General features: G+C 41.8%; 2 protein-coding genes across 3 annotated transcripts in view; both read left to right on the forward strand.

Annotated features, from left to right (window-relative positions):
- smyd4 (SET and MYND domain containing 4) overlaps nt 1-20689 on the forward strand; it is a 56995-nt gene that overhangs the window by 19607 nt on the left and 16699 nt on the right. Inside the window, 1 exon segment of the mRNA XM_055935103.1 lies at nt 1053-1142. Within this exon segment, the coding sequence (XP_055791078.1) occupies nt 1053-1142 (90 nt within the window).
- On the forward strand, nt 11428-17676 carry LOC129863579 (uncharacterized). 2 transcript variants are annotated; one of them, XM_055935650.1, is made up of 5 exons: nt 11428-11795; nt 11981-12085; nt 12181-12450; nt 12552-12656; nt 12775-17676. In XM_055935650.1, exons 1-5 carry the CDS (start codon nt 11780-11782, stop codon nt 13158-13160), a joined length of 882 nt encoding a protein of 293 aa, XP_055791625.1. In that variant the 5' UTR covers nt 11428-11779; the 3' UTR covers nt 13161-17676. The 2 variants fall into 2 exon arrangements, with proteins under 2 accessions (XP_055791625.1, XP_055791624.1); XM_055935649.1 differs by having other exon boundaries at nt 11431-11795.

A 20689-nucleotide genomic window follows, 5' to 3' on the forward strand; every position in this document is an offset into this window, starting at 1 on the left:
ATTGTACCATCTAAATCTTTGTGAAATATATTTTCCATCTCTTCCATATTTTCAGTTGTTTGAAGCAGAAAACCGAAAGTAAAAAATGCACGTTATAATGGGAAGTATAGAAATCGAACATATTTACAGCTTCTTAGACTTTATTTAAATACAAATGACTGATCTATAACACACATTTCTATGTGAATTTGGTGCCAAAAAATGTAGCTTTAAGAACAAGCATATTAAGGTTGTAATATTGTAGAGAACAATCGAATGATTCATTGTATGTCATTCAAATAATGGCATAGGCTAAAGAAAACCAGGTTTAGGCATTCATTTAATAACACTAGCTTGAATGTACCCGTATTTCACTACATTCTAGAGCAGTGAGCCCTATACCATGTATGAATACCCATTATAAACTAGGTGTTTGAGCCCTGAATTCTGATTGTCTGACCGCTGTGGTATATCAGACCGTATACCACGGGTATGAGGAAACATTTAACATTGGTAAACTATTTATAATAGCAAAATGGTGCCTCTGTGGTTTGTGGTAGATGGCCAATATACCACGGCTAAGGGCTGTATCCAGGCACTCCGCTGTGCGTGGAATATTGGCCATCTACCACACTTCCTCGTGCCGTATTGCTTAAATATCCCATTGTGTGGCTATTGCTATTACACTAAGTTAGCCTTTCAACTACAAACAACAGTGAGTGATAAGTATTATTTCTATGTTGTAACTTGCCTCAATTGCACCGTCTGTGAGATTTAATGTCATTTTTCAGTGGAAGTCGTGTCCCGATTTAAAAGCAGCTTTATATGGCTCCTTTTTGCCTTACGTGCTGCCGCGTGGCCGTTCCCTTGCAGAACCTGCGACAGAAAGAGGGCTTTCAATTGCGATGATGACTTAACATCGCCTTCTCCGGATTCTTCTTAGCCAATCATATATTAGTCGGCCGGAGCCACCGCCCATGTGTGTGTTCTGCATAACTACCACTCATATCTCACCCTCTCACTTCCTCATTCGCTCACTCTGTCTGTTTCTCTCCCCTCTTTCTCCCCTGTAGGGTGTTTGTCATGCCTCCCTGACATCAGAAGAGCTCTCTCTGTGCCATGTCAACTGTTCTGCAGCACTATTCCTCCTGTAGCGCTACAGGGTAAGTGGAACAGGGTCAAAGAGTATATCTCAATAGTCTAGATCTTTTGTCCAGTTCTTTCAGAACATCATATTATGGCTATTTAAATCAAAACAAATCAAATTGTATTTGTCACATGCTTACTTACATGCCCTTAATTAACTAACAATGCAGTTAAGAAAAATAAGCGTTAAAACCTTTTCTCAATAGGGGGGCGCCATTTCGACTTTGTAAAAAAACGTTCCCAAATTAAACTGCCTCGTACTCAATTCTTGCTCGTACAATATGCATATTATTATTACTATTGGATAGAAACACTCTCTAGTTTCTAAAACCGTTTGAATTATATATGTGAGTAAAACAGAACTCATTTTGCAGCAAACTTCCTGTCAGGAAGTGAGAAATCTGAAATCGGGCACTCTGTTCCAGGGTCAGTTTATTAATTTGCATGTAATCTATGGGTCGACATGCACTGCATACGCCTTCCCCTAGATGTCAGTAAGCAGTGAGAATTGGAATGGGGTGTCTAGGTAGATCTGAGGCCGTACAAAAGCTCTTGGAACCGCGTGTGCAGTCTTTTCAACGTTCGTCATGACGCAAGACAGACCTCAGGATTGCATTCTGAAAAGCTCTCGTTATAGGCGTTAGGTATATCCGGCTCTGATTTTATTCGATATAGGTGTTAAAAACATCATAATGTAGTTATTTTAAACCGAGTTATATCAGTTTATATCAGTATATTGCGATTTTCTGTATTTTATTTGTGCTGCGTTATGGTGAGTTGGACACGTCTTCGCCACATGGCTAATGTTTGCTGCTAATTCCAAAGTTGAAGACGACAATCTACAACCGAGCAACGATTACTCTGGACAAAGGACAACTTGCACAAGATTCTGATGGAAGCTCATCAAATAGTAAGAACTATGATGTTAATTCGTATTTCTGTTGAAAAATGTTAAACTATTATTCCGCCATTAATTTCGGTGCGGTCTCGCTTTAACGCACGCTGTATGTCGTAGTAACGTTAATTTAAAAAATCTAACACAGCGGTTGCATTAAGAACTAATGTATCTTTCATTTGCTGTCCAACCTGCATTTTTTAGTCAAGTTTATGATTAGTTATTGATTAGATTAGGTGCCTCTCCCAAGATTTCTCCCTGACATTTTGTTTGCAGTTTGGCTACTATTCTCATTGTATAACCACAATTTGTGCCGCTAAATATGCACATTTTTGAACAAACTATATATGTATTGTGTAATATGATGTTATAGGACTGTCATCTGATGAAGGTTTGAGAAGGTTAGTGAAAAATGTAATATCTTTTGCTTATTCGCTATCGCTAACGTGCATGAATCAATGCTGCTGTGTGGTTGGCTATTGTAGTAAGCTAATATAATGCTATATTGTGTTTTCGCTGTAAAACACTTAAAAAATCTGAAATATTGGCTGGATTCACAAGATGTTTGTCTTTCATTTGCTGTCCGCTGTGTATTTTTCATAAATGTTTTATGATGAGTATTTAGGTAATTCACGTTGGTCTCTGTAGTTATTCTAGCTGCTTTGGTGAGATTTTGTGATGGTGGCTGCAATGTAAAACTATGATTTATACCTGAAATATGCACATTTCTCGAACAAAACATATGCTATACAATAAATATGTTGTCACGTTCCTGACCTATTTCTATTAGTTTGTTGTATGTGTTAGTTGGTCAGGACGTGAGTTTGGGTGGGCATTCTATGTTGTCTGTTTCTATGTTGGTTTAGGGTTGCCTGGTATGGCTCTTAATTAGAGTCAGGTGTTTGGCGTTCCTCTAATTGAGAGTCATATTTAGGTAGGTTGTTTCACAGTGTTCGTTGTGGGTGGTTGTCTCCTGTGTCAGTGTTTGTCGCACCATACGGGACTGTTCGGTTTGTTTTTGTACATCGTCATTTTGTGTAGTCTATTTTCCCTGTTCGTGCGGTCTTCGTGTTTTATGTAAGTTCGTCGTCCAGGTCTGTCTACTCCGTTTGTTGTTTTGTTAGTTATAGTGAAGTTCGTGTTTTTTTCGTCTTTTCTGTAAATAAAATATGTCAACTTCAGAAGCTGCGTTTTGGTTCAATCCATGCTCCTCCTCGTCGGATGAAGAGGAGGAGGAGAACCGTTACATATGTTATCAGACTGTCATCTGATGAAGTTGTTTCTTGGTTAGTGACTATTTATATCTTTATTTGGTCGAATTTGTGATAGCTACCTATGCAGTAAAAAAATGGTGGGAAAAAAAAGTTGAGTCTTTTGCTATCGTGGTTAGCTAATAGAAATACATATTGTGTCTTCCCTGTAAAACATTTTAAAAATCTGAAATGATGGCTGGATTCACAAGATGTGTATCTTTCATCTGGTGTCTTGGACTTGTGATTTCATGATATTTAGATGCTAGTATTTACTTTTGGCGCTATGCTAGGCTTTTTTACTGATGAGGGTGCTCCCGGATCCGGGATGAGTACCAAGTAAAAGTTAACCTAGTATTTTCACCTCCGGATGAAAAGTGTTCCCAAAGTAAACTGCCTGTTACTCAGGCCCAGAAGCTAGGATATGCATATAGTTGGTATATTTGGATAGAAACACTCTAAAGTTTCTAAAACTGTTAAAGTAATGTCTGTGAGGATAACAGAACTGATATTACAGGCGAAACCCCGAGAACAAACCATCCAGGGGTAGAAAAAAATTGAGGTCTCAGGATTTTCCAATTGTTTTCTATGGGATACCCTATTTATGAGGAACCTGGTTGCAGATCCCATGGCTTCCACTAGATTTCAACAGTCTTTAGAAATTGTTAGATGTTTTTCTTTTCAGAAATGAAGAAGTAGTCCTATTCATTGTAAGTGTCACTCCAGGTGAACTCCACTATTTTGTGCGCGTGGACTGGAGCGCGCTTCAAGTTGATTTTTCTCCGGTAATAGAAACAGTTTATTACGTCTTAAATTTGATCGATTATTTACAGTTTAGGGTACCTGAGGTTGGATTAGGAACGTTGTTTGAAATGTTTGGACCAAGTTTACAGGTAACTTATGAGATACTTTGTAGGCATGTTGGGCGAGTTGAAACCGGTGTATTTCTGAATCAAACTCGTCAAATAAATTGACATTTTTGTGACATAAAGAAGGACATTATCGAACAAAAGGACCATTTGTGATGTTTCTGGGACATTTTTGAGTGCCAACAGAAGAAGATCTTCAAAGTTAAGCCATTCATTATATCGTTATTTCTGACTTTTGTGGCGCACCTGCCTGGTTGAAATATGATTTTCATTAGTTTGTATGCGGGGCGCTGTCCTCAGATAATCACATGGTATGCTTTCGCCGTAAAGCCTTTTTGAAATCTGACAAAGTGGCTGGATTAACAAGAAGTTAAGCTTTTGAATAATGTAGGACACTTGTATTTTCATGAATGTTTAATATTACGATTTTGTATTTTGTACCAAAACCAAAAAATGTACCAACTGGGGACATTTTGTTTGTCACCATAATGTCAAATGCTATTTCTATAGGGTTTAGGGTTAAGGCTAGAGTTAGTGTTAGATTTAGGGTTAGGAGCTAGGGTTAGGAGTTAGGGTTAAGGTTACGTTTTCAGGTTAGGTTTATGGTTATGGTTAGGGAAAATAGAGTTTTGAATGGACATGAATTGTGTTTCCCTACAAGGTTAGTTGCACACCACTGTGTGTGTGTGCGTGCGCACATGCAAAAAAAAAATCTAATTTATATTTGTCACGTGCGTCATAAACAACAGGTGTAAACTAACAGTGAAATGCTTGCTTACAAGCCCATCTCAACAATGTAGGGGGAAAATAGAGAAATAATGGAATAATAACAAGGAATAAATACACAATGAGTATTGATAACTTGACTATATACACAGGCTACCAGTACCGAGTTGATGTGCAGAGGTACTAGGTAATTGAGGTAGATATTTACATATAACTAGGAATAAAGTGACTAGGCAACAGGATAGATAATAAACAATAGCAGCAGCGTATGTGATGAGTCAAAAGAGTTAGTGTAAAAAGGGTCAACGGAGATCATCCGGATATCTACTCGATTTAACTTACTATTTAGCAGTCCTCTGGCTTGGGGGTAGAAGCTGTTCAGGGTCCTGTTGGTTCCAGACTTGGCGCATTGGTACAACTTGCCGTGCGGTAGCAGAGAGAACAGTGTATGACTTGATTGACTGGAGTCTTTGACAATTTTTGGGCCTTCCTCTGACACCTCCTTGTATAGAGGTCGTGGATGAAAGGGAGCTCGGCCCCAGGGATGTACTGGGCCGAATGAACTACCTTATATAGCGTCTAGCGGTCGGATGCCAAGCAGTTGCCATACCAAGTGGTGATGCAGCCAGTCAAGATACTCTTGATGGTACAGCTGTAGAACTTTTTGAAGGCCCATGCCAAATCTTTTCTGCCTCCTGAGGGGAAAGAGGCATTGTCGTGATTTCTTCACGACTGTGTTGGTGTGTGTGGACCACGATAGCTCCTTAGTGATGTGGACAGGTAGGAACTTTAAGCTCTCAATCCGCTCCACTACAGCCCTATCGATGTGGATGGGCATGTGCTCGGCCCTCCGTTTCTTGTAGTCCACGATCAGTTCCTTTGTCTTGCTGGCATTGAGGGAGAGGTTGTCCTGGCATTACACTGCCAAGTCTCTGACCTGCTCCCTATAGGCTGTCTCATCATTATTAGTGATCAGGTCTACCACCGTCATGTCGTCAGCAAACTTAATGATGGTGTTGGAGTCGTGCTTGGCCACACAGTCGTGGGTGAACAGGGAGCACAAGAGGAGACTAATCACGCACCCCTGAGGGTCCCCCGTGTTGAGGGCCAGTGTGTCGGATGTTTGGTTGCCTACCCCCACAACCTGAGGGCGGCCAGTCAGGAAGTCCAGGAGCCAGTTGCAGAGGGAGGTGTTTAGTCCCATGATCTTTAGCTTAGTGATGAGCTTGGAGGGCACTATGGTGTTGAATGCTGAGCTGTAGTCAATGAACAGCATTCTCACATAGGTGTTCCTCTTGTCCAGGTGGGTGAAGGCAGTGTGTAGGTCAATAGAGATTGCTTCATCTGTGGATCTGTTGGGGCGGTATGCAAATTGGAGTGGGTCCAGGGTGTCTGGGATGATGTTGTTGATGTAAGCCATAACCAGCCTTTCAAAATAATTCAAAATCTAAGAGAGAGAGAGAGAGAGAGAGAGATGTTGGTGACACTCCTCTTCAGTAGACAGACACAGTAGGGGAGCAGAAAGTTCTCCTCACCCAGACTGTTCAACTGGGTACAGACATACGGAGTGGGCACAGACAGGTTAGGCTCAAAGGATCTGCTGTGCAGGTCATCACACATGATGAGCAAGAATGAACCCTTACTAAGGGAAGATTTTTAGCAATGTTAATAAGGAATCATAGTGATTACATTATTACCAATACCGATAATACCGTTAATAACATAATACTACTTACAGGACTTAGTGTGCAGGCCATCACTCATCACGAGGTGGAACCGGGGATGACCAGAACCCCCCTTCATACGACTGATATTCTGAGGAACAACAAGAGAGAAGGACAACCTGGTCTCAGAGCATTTTGTATCATTCTGTAATTATGTATGTAAATCTGAGACGCTACATTAAGTATGATATGTTACTTTTCTTACGGTATTCATTTGTGCATGTACATCATCCATTTGAAATTATATGTTTCAGAATTGCAATTCGTACAATATGTTATGAATTATAATTCGTACATTATGATACGAATTTGTAAAACTTACAATATGTTATGACTTTCCTAAACTTTAGTTTTGGCTAACGTTACCTAGATGGCTAGGTGGCTAATGCTAGCTAGGCTAGGGATTATGTGTTACAGTTAGGGGAATGGTTAGCTAAAATGTTTAAGGTTAAGGTTAGCTAACATTCTAAATAATTGCAAAGTAGCTAAAAAGAAGGACATAGTTGCACGCAACCTTTGTGTTGCTAGATGTTCGCCCACCCACCCATTCAGACAGGCCAACCACCCTTCTTTCATTTTTTCCTTAAGTAACCTTCTATCTTATGTAACCATGCCAAATGTAACATATCATATTAATTTGAGTGTCCCGGATTTACATGTACTATGTTACGTCTAGTCTATGAGACCAGACTGAGAAGGAACACGGAGAACATTAGAACAAGAGTTCTGCTACCACAGATTCTAGATTCCGCCTGGCCCAAGTCATCACAGACACACCATGGAGCTGTGTGTGTGTGTGTGTGTGCGTGTATGTGTCACAGTGAGAGAGAGGTTGTAGGAGGAGCTGCAGTAAAGGAAGGTGTTGGACATTGGACCCAAACAAGTCTCTTCTTCTTAATGGTGTCCTATAGTAGTGGTTTCTTTACAGCAATTAGACCATGAAGGCCTGCTTCACACAGTCTCCTCTGAACAGTTGATGTTGAGATGTGTCTGTTACTTGGACTGCAATCTGAGGTGCAGTTAACTCGGATGAACTTATCCTCTGCAGCACAATTGGCCCAGCGTCGTCCGGGTTTGGTTGGTGTAGTCCGTCATTGTAAATAAGAATTTGATCTTAACTTGCTTAGTTAAATAAAGGTTAAATAAAAGACAGAATTTCAATATCAACCCTCACAAAATAAATCTGTTCCAGTTTTCATTGTGAATATCTGAGTCTTCCCCTTTAAATTACCATAGAAACGGGCTCCTTTCAACATTGATTGACTGCGGAATAGAAGGCCAAAGATCTGAAGATGAAAATGATGAGGGTATCAAGTAGATTTTGATTGGTCGAAGCGCAAAAACGCCTGCGAATGTTACAACCTCCCAACGCAGAAATATGAAACAGTGTAAACTTTGGGTCCCAACGGTTGATAAGCAGCCATCTTCTGACGCTTTCCATTTACCGTCACTCGGTCCCAATCTTCTGGGAGATACAGTATGTCAAGTGTTTACTAGCTGTCAGAAACTGTGGGAAGTGAAGTTCTAGAACAGCAGATAGAAAGTGGTGAGCTGGAGGATACCAGCCAGGTTAAAGAATGTTCAACTGATAAACTTGACTTAGACCCTGGTCCTGTTACTCTTGTTGTAGTTACAGTACCTGGTCCCAAAGATGGACTCCATCACTTCCTGTCACGCCCTGACCTTAGATATTATTTTTGGTTAGGTCAGGGTGTGACTAGGGTGTGTACGCTAGTTTTTGTATGTCTAGGGTTTTTGTATGTCTAGGTGTTTTTGCATGTCTAGGGGTTTTTGTATAGACATACAAAAATCCCTAGACATGCAAAAACACCTAGACAGGGGTTTTTGTATGTCTATGTTGGCCTGATATGGTTCCCAATCAGAGACAGCTGTTTATCGTTGCACCCCCCTATCCACATCGACGGGACAGTAGTGGAGAAGGTGGGAAGTTTTAAGTTCCTCTGCGTACACATCACAGGCAAGCTGAAATGGTCCACCCACACAGACAGCGTTGTGAAGAAGGCGCAGCACCGCCTCTTCAACCTCAGGAGGCTTTGGCTTGTCCCCCAAAACCCTCACAAACTTCTACAGATGCACAAACGAGAGCATCCGGCAACTGTACCACCCTCAACTGAATGGCTCTCCAGAGGTTAGTGCACAACGCATCACCAGGGGAAACCTACCTGCCTTCCAGGACACCTATAGCACCCGATGTCAAAAAGGCCAAAAAGATCATCAAGGACAACAACCACCCGAGCCGCTGCCTGTTCACCCTGCTTCCATCCAGAAGGCGAGGTCAGTACAGGTGCATCAAAGCTGGGACCGAGAGACTGAAAAACAGCTTCTATCTCAAGGCCATCAGACTGTTAAACAGCCATCACTAACATAGAGAGGCTGCTGCCAACATACAGACTCAAATCGCTACCCACTTTAATAAATGGATTGAATAATGGTATTGCTAGTCACTTTAAATAATGCCACTTTAATAATGTTTACACATCCTACATTACTCATCTCATATGTATATACTGTATTTTATACCATCTACTGCATCTTGCCTATGCCGCACGACCATCGCGCATCCATATATTTATATGTTCATATTCTTATTCCATCCCCTTACATTGTGTGTATAAGGTAGTCATTGTGAATTTGTTAGATTACTTGTTAGATATTACTGCACTGTCGGAACTAAAAACACAAGCATTTGTCTACACTCGCATGAACATCTGCTATCCATGTGTATGTGACAAATACAATTTGATTTTATGTATCTGCTATTTGTATTTACAGCTAAGTCCCCTCATGTTACACAATACATGTATGTTTCGTTCGATAATGTGCATATTTATATAAAAAAATCTCAGTTTACATTGCCGCCATGTTAAGAGGTGATGACGACTCCACTCCACTACCTTTGTCAACTTTCTCCTGCCATGAACTGAAGCCACGTCTCATGTGCCATGACATTGAGTGTTTCCCCTCCAAGCACTGTGAGGACCCCTATACATTTTCTCTCATTCCTGTATGTAGTCAATCACAAACATAATCACATTATTACACATCAATGATTTTACTCCTTGCTTGGACTAACTAGAGAGATTAAAGTAGATGTCACACGTCCAGATTTGATGGATGACCCTATGTGGTCCTATGTGAGACTATGTGACCGCTATGTGAACCTAAGGGGTTGCCTGTCAGGACATTCTGATGGTTAGGTGGGGGTCTTTGGGTAAGGGTCCAGTTGTCAGGTCAACCGGTAATGATTTATGACCCCAGCCTGATTTATGACCCTATGTAATGATTTATGACCCTATGTCCTGTTGTAGCAGGCCTGCCCATATTTGGGCTTCCGGTCAGGACATCCTGGCCGGGGTGGGGGTCTTTGGGGTAAGTGTCAAGTTGTCAATGTCGTAAATCAGAAAAAGATCATGATTTATGAACCTATGTAGTGATTGATGCCCCAATGGTTTGTAGAAGGGGGGCATGCCCATATTTGGGCTTCCGGTCAGGACATTCTGATGGTTAGAGGGGGGGCTTTTGGGTGGTAAGTGACCAGGTGTCATGTCAAACTGTTCCTGGATGTCTAGTGTTGGGGGGTTGTTAATGAACATTTCAAAGAGGCTGGCTTTGCAGAAGCCTTATAAAGCCCCAAAACAATGCATGTTTAAGATTGTACAAGATAAACCCCCTGAATATTAAACAAAAATGACACATATGTCAATTTATGGTATGTTATGCTCGGCTTGTCATGAACCCAGTGAACAAAGCATTGAGGAAGTTCTGTGTGAAGCTCCAGAATGTTTTAAAGGATTTTTGGGTACGAGTGAGGGCCCTATGTCTTACATATTCCAGCCGGAGGATTCTACGGTAAAGATCTTCAACGCCTGTGGCCCCAAACCCGTTTATCAGGCAAAACCTGGGAGTTTTTCTCCTGCTCTGGGCATGAGAGAATGGCTAAACATCCGGATGGCTCTTTGTAAAATTGAACAGGTCCTGAGTGGCACAGCTGTGCCAGGCTATGCGTTGGAAGAACAGGTCTTCGGACGCAGTGATCTCAAGGCTCTAAGAATTGCTTCAATGGACTATAACCCGGACAACAAAGTGACAATTTTAGCCTGTCAAGTTTATGATGCGGGTAATGCTACAAAGTCTGTCAATTCTCCAGTAGCATCCAGAGCATGCAAAGATGTCAACTTTTTTATTCCTGTGTTTAGTTTTAAATGGGTTGATTATCCAATTTTCATAACACTTATGAATAAGCTGGACATTCTCTTCAAAAATCGCGAACAGTTAAGACGCTGGCCTCGACTTTTCTTGAGACATAGCCAGGACCAAAAGGCCCGACGTAGGATTTACCCCTGGAGTGAAAACTTAGCAAGTGTTGATGAGCCTGGCAAGAGATCCCGGCATTTTGATGACCAACTGGACACTGACAATGGGGGGTGGTTGCATCAGATCCCTGGATCTGTAAGAAAGGCTTCGTAAAATACCTTAAGAATGTAAGGCTATAAAATGTATGTACTAAATATTTTGAATGAAATAAAATGGTTTTTAAAAACAGAATCTCACCACGTTATGAACTCTCGCGTTTGTTCACGCTTAGCGCAGTCTGTCCCTGAGAAAAAAAACTTGCGCAATGTGCGCGCGTATGGGCGTGCTTGTGCTGTAGTGGCTGTGTGTGTGTGTGTGTGGGTGTGTGTGTGTTTCAAAAACAGAAAAAGGGGGGCGAGGTGTTTGTTAAAAAAATACCCTTGCATCTGCGCTCAAGGCTCTCTCTCTCTATGCATGGGGGGGTCGTTTTGACCACAGGTTTACACTATCAGGCCAAACAGATGTCTAAAAGTCATTCAGCCCAGCGCTGTCGAGACCTCCCCAGCCCCAGCATCTAGATGCTAGCCCCCGGAGATTTTAGAATATCAAAAGATACCTAATGTTTAGACGCCACCCAATACCCTATGTTTGAACCAAATGGCTGGTGTTTGAACCACATGCCTTAGGTTTCAAAGATAACTTTTTAGGCTGTTTTAGCGCGAAAAATACGACACCACTAGAGTCCGACGGCTACAAAAGCTAAGCAAAACAGGTCCCCCCTGTTAGCATCGTTTTCGCGCATTTACCCTACAGCATTCCTCCAGGAATAGTTATCGGACGGACCCCTTTAAAAAAGATCTGGTAAATACCCTCCTGATGGATATTTCTCAAGGTTAGTTCTTGAAATAAATATTTACATATGCTATATATTAGATTTGTTTGTTCTTGGGAATTGTTTGAAAACGTTGTATGTTATAGAAATATTAAACAGGTCTTAGGGCCCGGATTCTTAACGTATAAAATGTCAATATTAGCTAAAATGATTAGAGCTTTAATATTATCTAATGTTTTTTTTAGATTCTCAAACCTTCACTCAGATTCTCCGAGATATAACTGAACTCGAACCGGTCGTAGGGTCTCCGGAACAAATTGTTTACATCCCAACGCCGACCCTGAATTGTAGTAAGTAAGATTCCAAGAATTCCTTAAGAATATTTATACCTTAAAAACAAAAAGTATCGGTGTCTTATATTAAAAGTTATTTTATGTGTTTACAGCGGAAATACCTCCTAGAACGGGTGCCATAGGGAGTCTACACGGTTTCTGTGAAGGATATGCCTACGAGACAATTGTGCCCTACTCCCAGGATGTATTTACACAGAAGCCGCAAACAGAGACTTTAAACGGCCTGTCAACTCCCCTGACCCAGGACCGCTGGACGCCCCCTATTAAACACCAACGGACAATCAGGGCCCAGATCCACAGGTCCGCTTCACCCGAACAATACTACTGGGAGGGTATTCACGAGACAGCGTTACAAGGACAAGGTATGAATCAATTATAATTTATATATATATATATATATTTTATTTTTATGCCTGAATATGTTTAAACATGTGCTAATGCTGTTTTTTTTTTTAAATTTCAGGCTCACAAGCTACAGACCAGGCAGATGCTATAATTAGGGTTGCCCAAAGACATGTTCCCGAGTTCTCAGAGCTTCTTCAGAACAGCCCTCTTCAAAAAAGCCGAGGTATTTAATTAATGTATTGTTAATATATAGGCTTATATCTGAAATGTATTTTACATTTTTATCAAACATATTTTAGGGTTAATAACCTATTTTTCTGTATGTATTATTTTTAATGCAGACTCCTCGCCTGCTTATAAAGACCTCCAAGAAGCTACACATCTAGATCCCGAGGAGGCGCCAAAGACCCCAGTCACCAGAACAGCGAAGCCTGATGATTTCAAAGTTTTAAATGACATTTCTGAGGTAGACGATTTGATGTTCTGTGAAGTGGCCAACCTTATTGAAGCGGCCAATTCTGGTGCGGCAAAAGCCTCTTGTGAAATAGACCAAGCCGTGCTTTTCAAGGCTTTTACACAGGGTTTAAAATCACGAAAGGCTTTACTTCAACGTCGTATGGGTATTCTATTCGAACATCAATACAATCAGGATGTGTCATTCTGGCGTAGAGAGCTTCCCCGCATGTTAAACAACAGTAGGGTTAAAACAAGCAAATACCTCCGTTAAAAAACACATATGTAAAAAAAAACACAAGCACACACATCCTTAAGTAGAGAAATGGCGCCCCCTATAGACCTAAGCGAGACAATTGAAACCCTCTTAGCGGAAATCCCTACAGAGCTCCAAGATATAATTAACCATATGAATGATTCTGGGCTAATTGACATAGGGGCTATAGATGAAAACCTATTATCCCAGATTCCCTCCGAACTCATTGAAATTATTACACGTATGAATGAGTCAGGGTCTGCAGATGAAAACAGGTTATCACAGATACCCGAATCAATCATATCTTTAATTACCCAGATGAACGAGAGCCCAAGGTTTAATTCTGCACCCCCTACACCTCTAAGCCATCCTTTAACACCCTTGTTCGAAGAGGAAACCCAATACGATGTTTTTGAACAGCTGAACAAATGTCTATCAAATCTGGATCGGGAAGGTCTTGATCACAATGTACAGAACGAAAGCCCTAGGTTTAATTCTGCACCACCTACACCTCTAAGCCAGCCTTTAACACCCATGTCTGAAGAGTCTGAAACCCAATACGATGTTTTTGAACAGTTGGACGATTGTCTAGCAAATCAGGATGGGGATGGTCTTGATCGCAGTGAACATGTTTTGTATCGAAATAAATTCCACAATATTGAGGTTCGACAGTTTTTCAATTTCGCATGGGGGGGTCAGATTCGGGAATATGCTGTGTTTTACGTAATGCTTATGGACACTTTGAATGAACTGGTAGATAGAGTTAGAGCTTATAGCCAACCAAGGGATACCTTACAGTTGGAAATTTTAGGAGACAGTCTGCAGAGCCGTGTGTCGCTTATTTTAAATAGGGGTGAAGCAGATCTTGAACAATTTGTTAACCTGCTAGAACGCCTTGTTCAGTCAAATTTAAACGTGCTAGCAGATAGGACCCTCGAACTTGTAGTACAATTAGTCCGGCCACCCCAAGGAGGCGGCGGGCAGAGACGTAAACTCGATAGCCTGATGCAGTCCGAAATCATAAGCAATAAAAAGGCCTACCTCATAATCGTTCACAATCATGGTAATAAGCTATGCTTTGCCATAGGTTTGGCCCACTTACTCAGCCCAGGATGTACAGAGCGCGAAGCGTTACAGAAAGCTCAAGAGCTACAAAAGGCTGTGGGTTTAGGTATACAGGATGCTGTGGCTTTCTCAGACATAGGCAAATTTGAAAACTTTCTGAATATCAAGATTGTGGTTTTGTACCACAGCAGGGCTAATGACGCGCTCCTGAAGTTCCAAAATATACAAGAGCCACACCCTAAGACTATGTACTTTTATGTGCAAAATGAGCATTACTATGCCGTAACTAACATCACCGCATTTTTAGGCGCCCCATATGTCTGTCCAGCCTGTCATACCGGCTACACCCGCAAGGGGGGGCACTCGTGCCGTTATAACTGTTCAGTATGTCTGGATAAACATTGCCCTATGCAACCGCTAAACTTGACACCCTGTGAGGATTGTCACCGCACATGTCGTTCAGCCTACTGTTACGAAAAACACAAAACTGAAACATGGCACCCCAAGGCCTGTAAATCTGTAAGCATTTGTGACATTAACAAGAAATGTCCAAAATGTCATTGCAATTACAACCTTAAAATAGACAGCCCTAAACCCCATGTTTGTGGAATCATACATTGCCCAATCTGTAAAGGGCCCTTGAAAAGCAGAGACGCAGAAGTTGTTCAAGAAGTACCACATGAGTGTTACATTCAGCCCCTGGCAGAAGATGAACATACAGAGAAATATGTTTTTTATGATTTTGAGACAAATCAGCAATCCGGGGTTCACTTGCCTATTTTTGTATCTACCATGACTTTCACCGGTGAAAAGTGGTCGGCCGAGGGGCCCGATTGCGCCCGACTCTTTCTAAAACATTTTAGAAAGGCCCAGTACAGAAACTTCACGTTTATAGCACACAATGCGCGCGCCTATGACTCCTATCTGCTTCTGAACCCTTTGATACAGCAAGGCGTGGCGCCCAGTGTCATTGCTCAAGGGAGTAAAATCTTATGTTTTGTTGACCACGCCTTCAAACAGAGATACATTGACAGCTTAAGCTTCTTACCCATGAGATTGGCTCAAATGCCAGAGGCCTTGGGTTTTGAAAACTCGGTCAAAGGCTATTTCCCCCACTTCTTCACATCTGAGGAGAATCTACATTATATAGGAGCTTATCCAGCCCCCGAAATGTACGGTTGTGATCAAATGTCTACCAAAGAGCGTGAGAAATTCATGACGTGGTACGAGACAGTAAGACATGGAACTTTTGATTTTCATAAAGAGATGGAATCATACTGTGACAATGACGTGGTTATACTACGTGAAGGATGCCTCAGATTCAGAGAAGAGGTAATCAAAGATGCAGGCATTGACCCCTGGAGCTGTACAACTATTGCATCCGCGTGCATGAAAACCTATCGTACACACTATCTAACTCCAGCATCTATAGCGATCCCATCGCCAGACAACTACCGACGACAATTCAAGGCCTACTCTAGTGGCTCCATTCAATGGTTGGAGTACCTAGCCCAGGATAAAAATGTTTTTATCCAACATGCTTTGAATCGGGGGGAGAAGGCTTTTGGGCCTTACCATGTAGATGGATACACACAGATTGACGGTGTTGAGACAGTGTATGAGTACAACGGTTGTTTCTTCCACGGTTGTAAATTATGCTTTGTCCCCCAGGCCATGTGTGTCCTAACCCAAAAGACTTTTGGGGAAATGTACCAAGAGTTTCAAGACAAACTGAATTCTTTAAAGGCTACATACGGGTTAAAAGTTGTGGTTTTGTGGGAACACGAATGGACAGCCCTGAAAAAGGCGGATCCTCATGTTCAGGCCTTCCTTACCCAATATGACCCTCCAGAGCCCCTGGAACCGAGACAGGCCTTGTTTGGAGGCAGGACCAATGCTTTGACATTGCGTTATGTAGCTCAACCCGACGAGACAATAGGCTATGTAGATTTTACATCCCTATATCCTCATGTAATGAGTTCCTCATGCTATCCTATAGGGCATCCTGAAATTATTCACAGCGACTTTGACGAACCCCAAAATTATTTTGGTTTAATCAAAGCGACTGTCTACCCTCCTAGGGGTCTGTTTATACCTGTGCTGCCTTACAAGGGGTCTAAAGGAAAACTTTTCTTTCCCCTTTGTCGCACATGCTGTGAAAACAACAACCAGGAAAACCCATGTGATCACTCAGATCAAGAAAGAGCCCTGACGGGTGTCTGGGTCACCGTTGAATTCTCTAAGGCTTTGGAGAAGGGGTATCGTGTGGCCAAAATCTTTGAAGTGTGGAACTTTTCCAGGAAATCAGACACACTTTTTAAAGAGTACATCAAGACCTTCTTGAGATGCAAGCAGATGGCTTCAGGCTATCCAGCATCGGTCACAGATGAAGAAAGTAAAGAGAAGTACATTCAAGACTACCATGACAGAGAAGGCATACTTCTTGACCCTGACAGAATACAGGTCAACAAAACCAAAAGAAATGTTTCGAAATTGTACTTGAACTCCCTTTGGGGGAAGTTAGCGCAGAGAAGCAATATGCTAACAACTTCGATCATTAAAGACCCGGAAGAATTTTTGGAATTTGTTTTTTCGGACCAATACGAAATTTCACATTTTTCATTCTTGAGTCAAGACATTGCCTTGGTGCAATGGCGGCGCAACCCAAAGTGGGTTCTACCCCCAGGTAATGTAAATGTGTTTCTTGCAGCATTTACCACAGCCTATGCCCGACTTGAACTGTACACCCTCATGGAACAGCTTCAGCGGCGGGTTCTTTACCACGACACAGACTCTGTGGTCTATGTAAGCAAGCCGGGGGATTGGAACCCCCCACTTAGCAACTATCTTGGGGGTTTAACTAGTGAACTCGCCGAGGGTGACCATATCACAGAATGGTCCTCATGTGGGCCCAAAAGCTATGCTTTTAGGACTAAAGACAATCACGTGGTGTTGAAAGCCAAAGGCGTGACTCAAAACTACGAAAATGCCCCGCGTGTAAACTTGGAATCAATCACGCGCTTGGTCGACGGGTTCGTAAATGACAAGAATAGTGACTTGGAGATTTTGACCTCCTACAACAAAATAGTGAGGGATAAAAAGGGGTTCCATCTAAGAAACGCCCCACTCACTAAAAGATTCAGGGTAGTCTATGACAAGAGACGGCTATTGCCTGACGGTACCACATTGCCCTTTGGCTACTGACTTAGGCTACAAGCCCCAGTGTGTCTTAAAGGTTAAGATATAATGACGGCTGTCGAGGATTTTGACCCCCGTTTAAAACTGCCCTTTTCGGCCTTAATTGCAGGCCCATCAAACAGTGGTAAAACTTTTTTTGTAAAAAGTATTTTAGAGAATTCTGAACATGTGTTATCTCAAAAGCCTGACAATATTGTATGGTGTTATTCCTGTTACCAACCTCTGTATGATGAATTATTGAAGACAATAAAAATCAAGTTTGTTGAAGGAATACCCGATTCTCTGTCTGATGATCAACTTCTCCCCCCACATATACACAATCTGCTTGTTTTGGACGATATGCTATTTGCTGGTAGCGAACATCCAGAAATTGCAAGAGCTTTTACCCAATATACTCATCATAGAAACCTGTCCGTGCTTTACTTGGTCCAGAATGTGTTTCACCAAGGTAAAAATAGCCGTACCATTAGCTTGAATGCCAACTACATGGTATTGTTTAAAAATCCTAGAGACAAACTGCAAATTAGCACTCTAGCTCAGCAGATGTACCCTGGAAGGAAATCATACTTTATGGAGAGCTATGAGGACGCTACCAAAGAGCCATTTTCTTATTTAATCGTGGATTTAAAAGCAAATACTCCAGAACAGCTTAGGCTACGTACAGGTCTGTTTCCGTGGGAGCGGCCTGCTGCATACCTTCCTAAAAAGTAAACGCTATGTCTCTGCGTTTAAAAAGAAACCTGCCCCTTTTGACAAGGCTAGTTGGGTCTACAGCTAAAGGACGGAAGGCCATCTTGGGTAGTTGTTCTTCAGATCTCATATTAGCCTTATGTGAGATTGCTTTGAATCTTCTCAAAGGGCGCATTCCACTCACCCTGAACCAATTGAAAAAATTAAAGAGACAAAAGACCGCGATCAAACTCTTTGCCAATAAAAGGGCCAGTCTTCAAAAGAAAAGACATAGTATACAACAGTCTGGAGGTTTTCTCATACCTTTACTCAGTATAGCTGTGCCCTTCATCACCAGCCTTATTGCTGCCAGACGTGGGGGTTGAACACGCGGTGTGATGGCCACTAAAATGTACTTGGTGCCACAACAAGAGTTGGATAGACTTAAAAATCAAATGCAGGGTCCTGAAAATATCAGACAAACAGCTGAAAATGATTTGGATACGGCCATGAAGGATGTTTTGAACCGAAAAGGATTGAACCCTTATGATAAGATCCAAAAATACACAAACCTAATGCAAAGATATTTGACTCTGGTAAAGCAAGGGGCGAGAGAGAGCAACCATTTAACACTTTCCCTACCGGACCCTTTAACAGATGTCGAACCTAACGATAGCCAGGCCCCGGTAAGGCCTGTACCGGCGCTCTTACCTAGTGAAGATCCTATGTCTGGTGAAGCTCAAATGCCTTTTGAAGATAAAGTTATGCATGACCTACTGACACATGTGCCTTTACGTAACCGGAAGAATGTTAAATACATTATGAACAAGATAAAAGACTCAAAGGGATTAGCTGCTTGGAACGATTCTGGAGAGTTTATACTTCAGGGCGCTGTTGTTAGGGGTTCCCATATGGTGGACTTACTTAAAAGTACCACGGCTGCCCACAAGGTTGCTGATGACCGAAGGCCTCCCGGCTGGCGTCAGTTTCTTAAGGCCCTGGCAATCCTGAACATTCCCCTCTCGGGTGTACCCAACCATAAGCTTCGTCAACAGATTCAAGCTTTAAAACAAAAGCCTTCAACGAGATACAGCACCCCTAAAGATGCCCCAACGACACCTCCCCCCTATGAAAGCGATGATGCTAACTCATTTACTCCCATGAACGTCTCAGGACCTTTTCCTAATCCCGATCTCTCGGCGTGGTTAGACTTTTGAAAATGACTTTTGAAAATGACTTTTGAATGACTATGATTAAATTCAATAAAATGTTTTATTTGAAAAATAAGCAATTTAACATTTGTGGCATTCTTGAAACATATGACGTGAGCATACGCCTTGATTACGTGTTCTTAAACGACACACATTTGAACACTTTTGATATTTTCTAACAAAACAAGATACAAAGTTATCATTACTTCTTAAATCATCCTTATAAAGAAACATAACATCTTCAAAAGAAACTCCCCGGGCTCTTTGGCACAGGTAAAATACACAGTGGTGACCGCATGTAGTGGAAAGGTTATCTTGCACTTGTTTGATGCTGTAGTAGATCTTTGAACCGTTTAGGGTCAAAAAATCTTTAATAGATTTAGGGAAATGTGAAAAACCGGGTGGGAAGCCATAGGAATCAAAAAAAGTTGAGATTTTTCTTCCACCTTCCTGTTCTAATGTCATAGCTAGCCAATGTTCACCAGGCATGTGTTTAGGATGGGTATTGACAATAAACATTGCAGGCCTCTCAGGCCATATCTCAATAGGTAATTCATCACAAGCCATCACTCCACAAAATTGTTTTCCAATCAAGCGGCTCATGAGCCCTTCCAACTCTTGGGTATTCATGTCTTTGCTCAAAGGTCCTTAATAATAATCCACTAAGACCTGTCTTCGGGCATTCACTTCCAAGATTGAATCAGAGCATGCGTAAACAATCATGCTAACTGTACAGGTTAAAGGTGTACGGAAACGCATTTCCAGCCTGAGGTTACCTTGGGACATCACAGACAGATTTCCTGAGGTGTCATCATCAGGTGATAAATTGAAAGCATACAAAGTGTAACCCTCTGCAAAATCATTTCTGTCAATAGGCAAAGAGAGATCTTTTAGATGCCTCCCTGTGGCCAGGAATAGATTGTAAAATTCTCGCACAGATATGTTGTTGTTAAATTGGGGTTGGAAAGCCTTAGCCGGAACCTGACGTCCGTCCTGACAGAGAGCTACATACTCTGCATTGAAGTGTTGAAAATTAAAGGGGTTTTTATCTAAACTCCCCGTATTAGAGGCGTGATCAACCAGACCTATAACCACATATCTAGGTAAAGGGCCTAGAAATAGGTTTTCTTGACTGCAGATTCTACTGCCCACAGGTATGCTAAAGGTTTTCATGGTAATTCTTTGGAGAGGGTAAAGGGCATTTCCTTTCATCAAAGCATGTGAGTGACCCAGGCGTACTGCCGGAGATACAGACACTTTTTTTATAAAAAGGGTGGCCCCCAACACTTTCAAACTAAAATCCCCGTCTTGGGGAGACATCAGGCAAAACTCATCCTTGGCCCTGGTTAATTTTAATCTTAAATCAACAGAATTTAGGAGCAACCGTTCTTGAAAGAAAATGTC

Source organism: Salvelinus fontinalis, chromosome 10 (assembly GCF_029448725.1).
Source record: "Salvelinus fontinalis isolate EN_2023a chromosome 10, ASM2944872v1, whole genome shotgun sequence".
Lineage (NCBI taxonomy): Eukaryota > Metazoa > Chordata > Actinopteri > Salmoniformes > Salmonidae > Salvelinus > Salvelinus fontinalis.

Excerpts from the sequence above, each read along its gene's own strand:
- LOC129863579 (XM_055935649.1), top strand. The coding sequence starts at position 13,212 with ATGGCGCCCCCTATAGACCTAAGCGAGACAATTGAAACCCTCTTAGCG.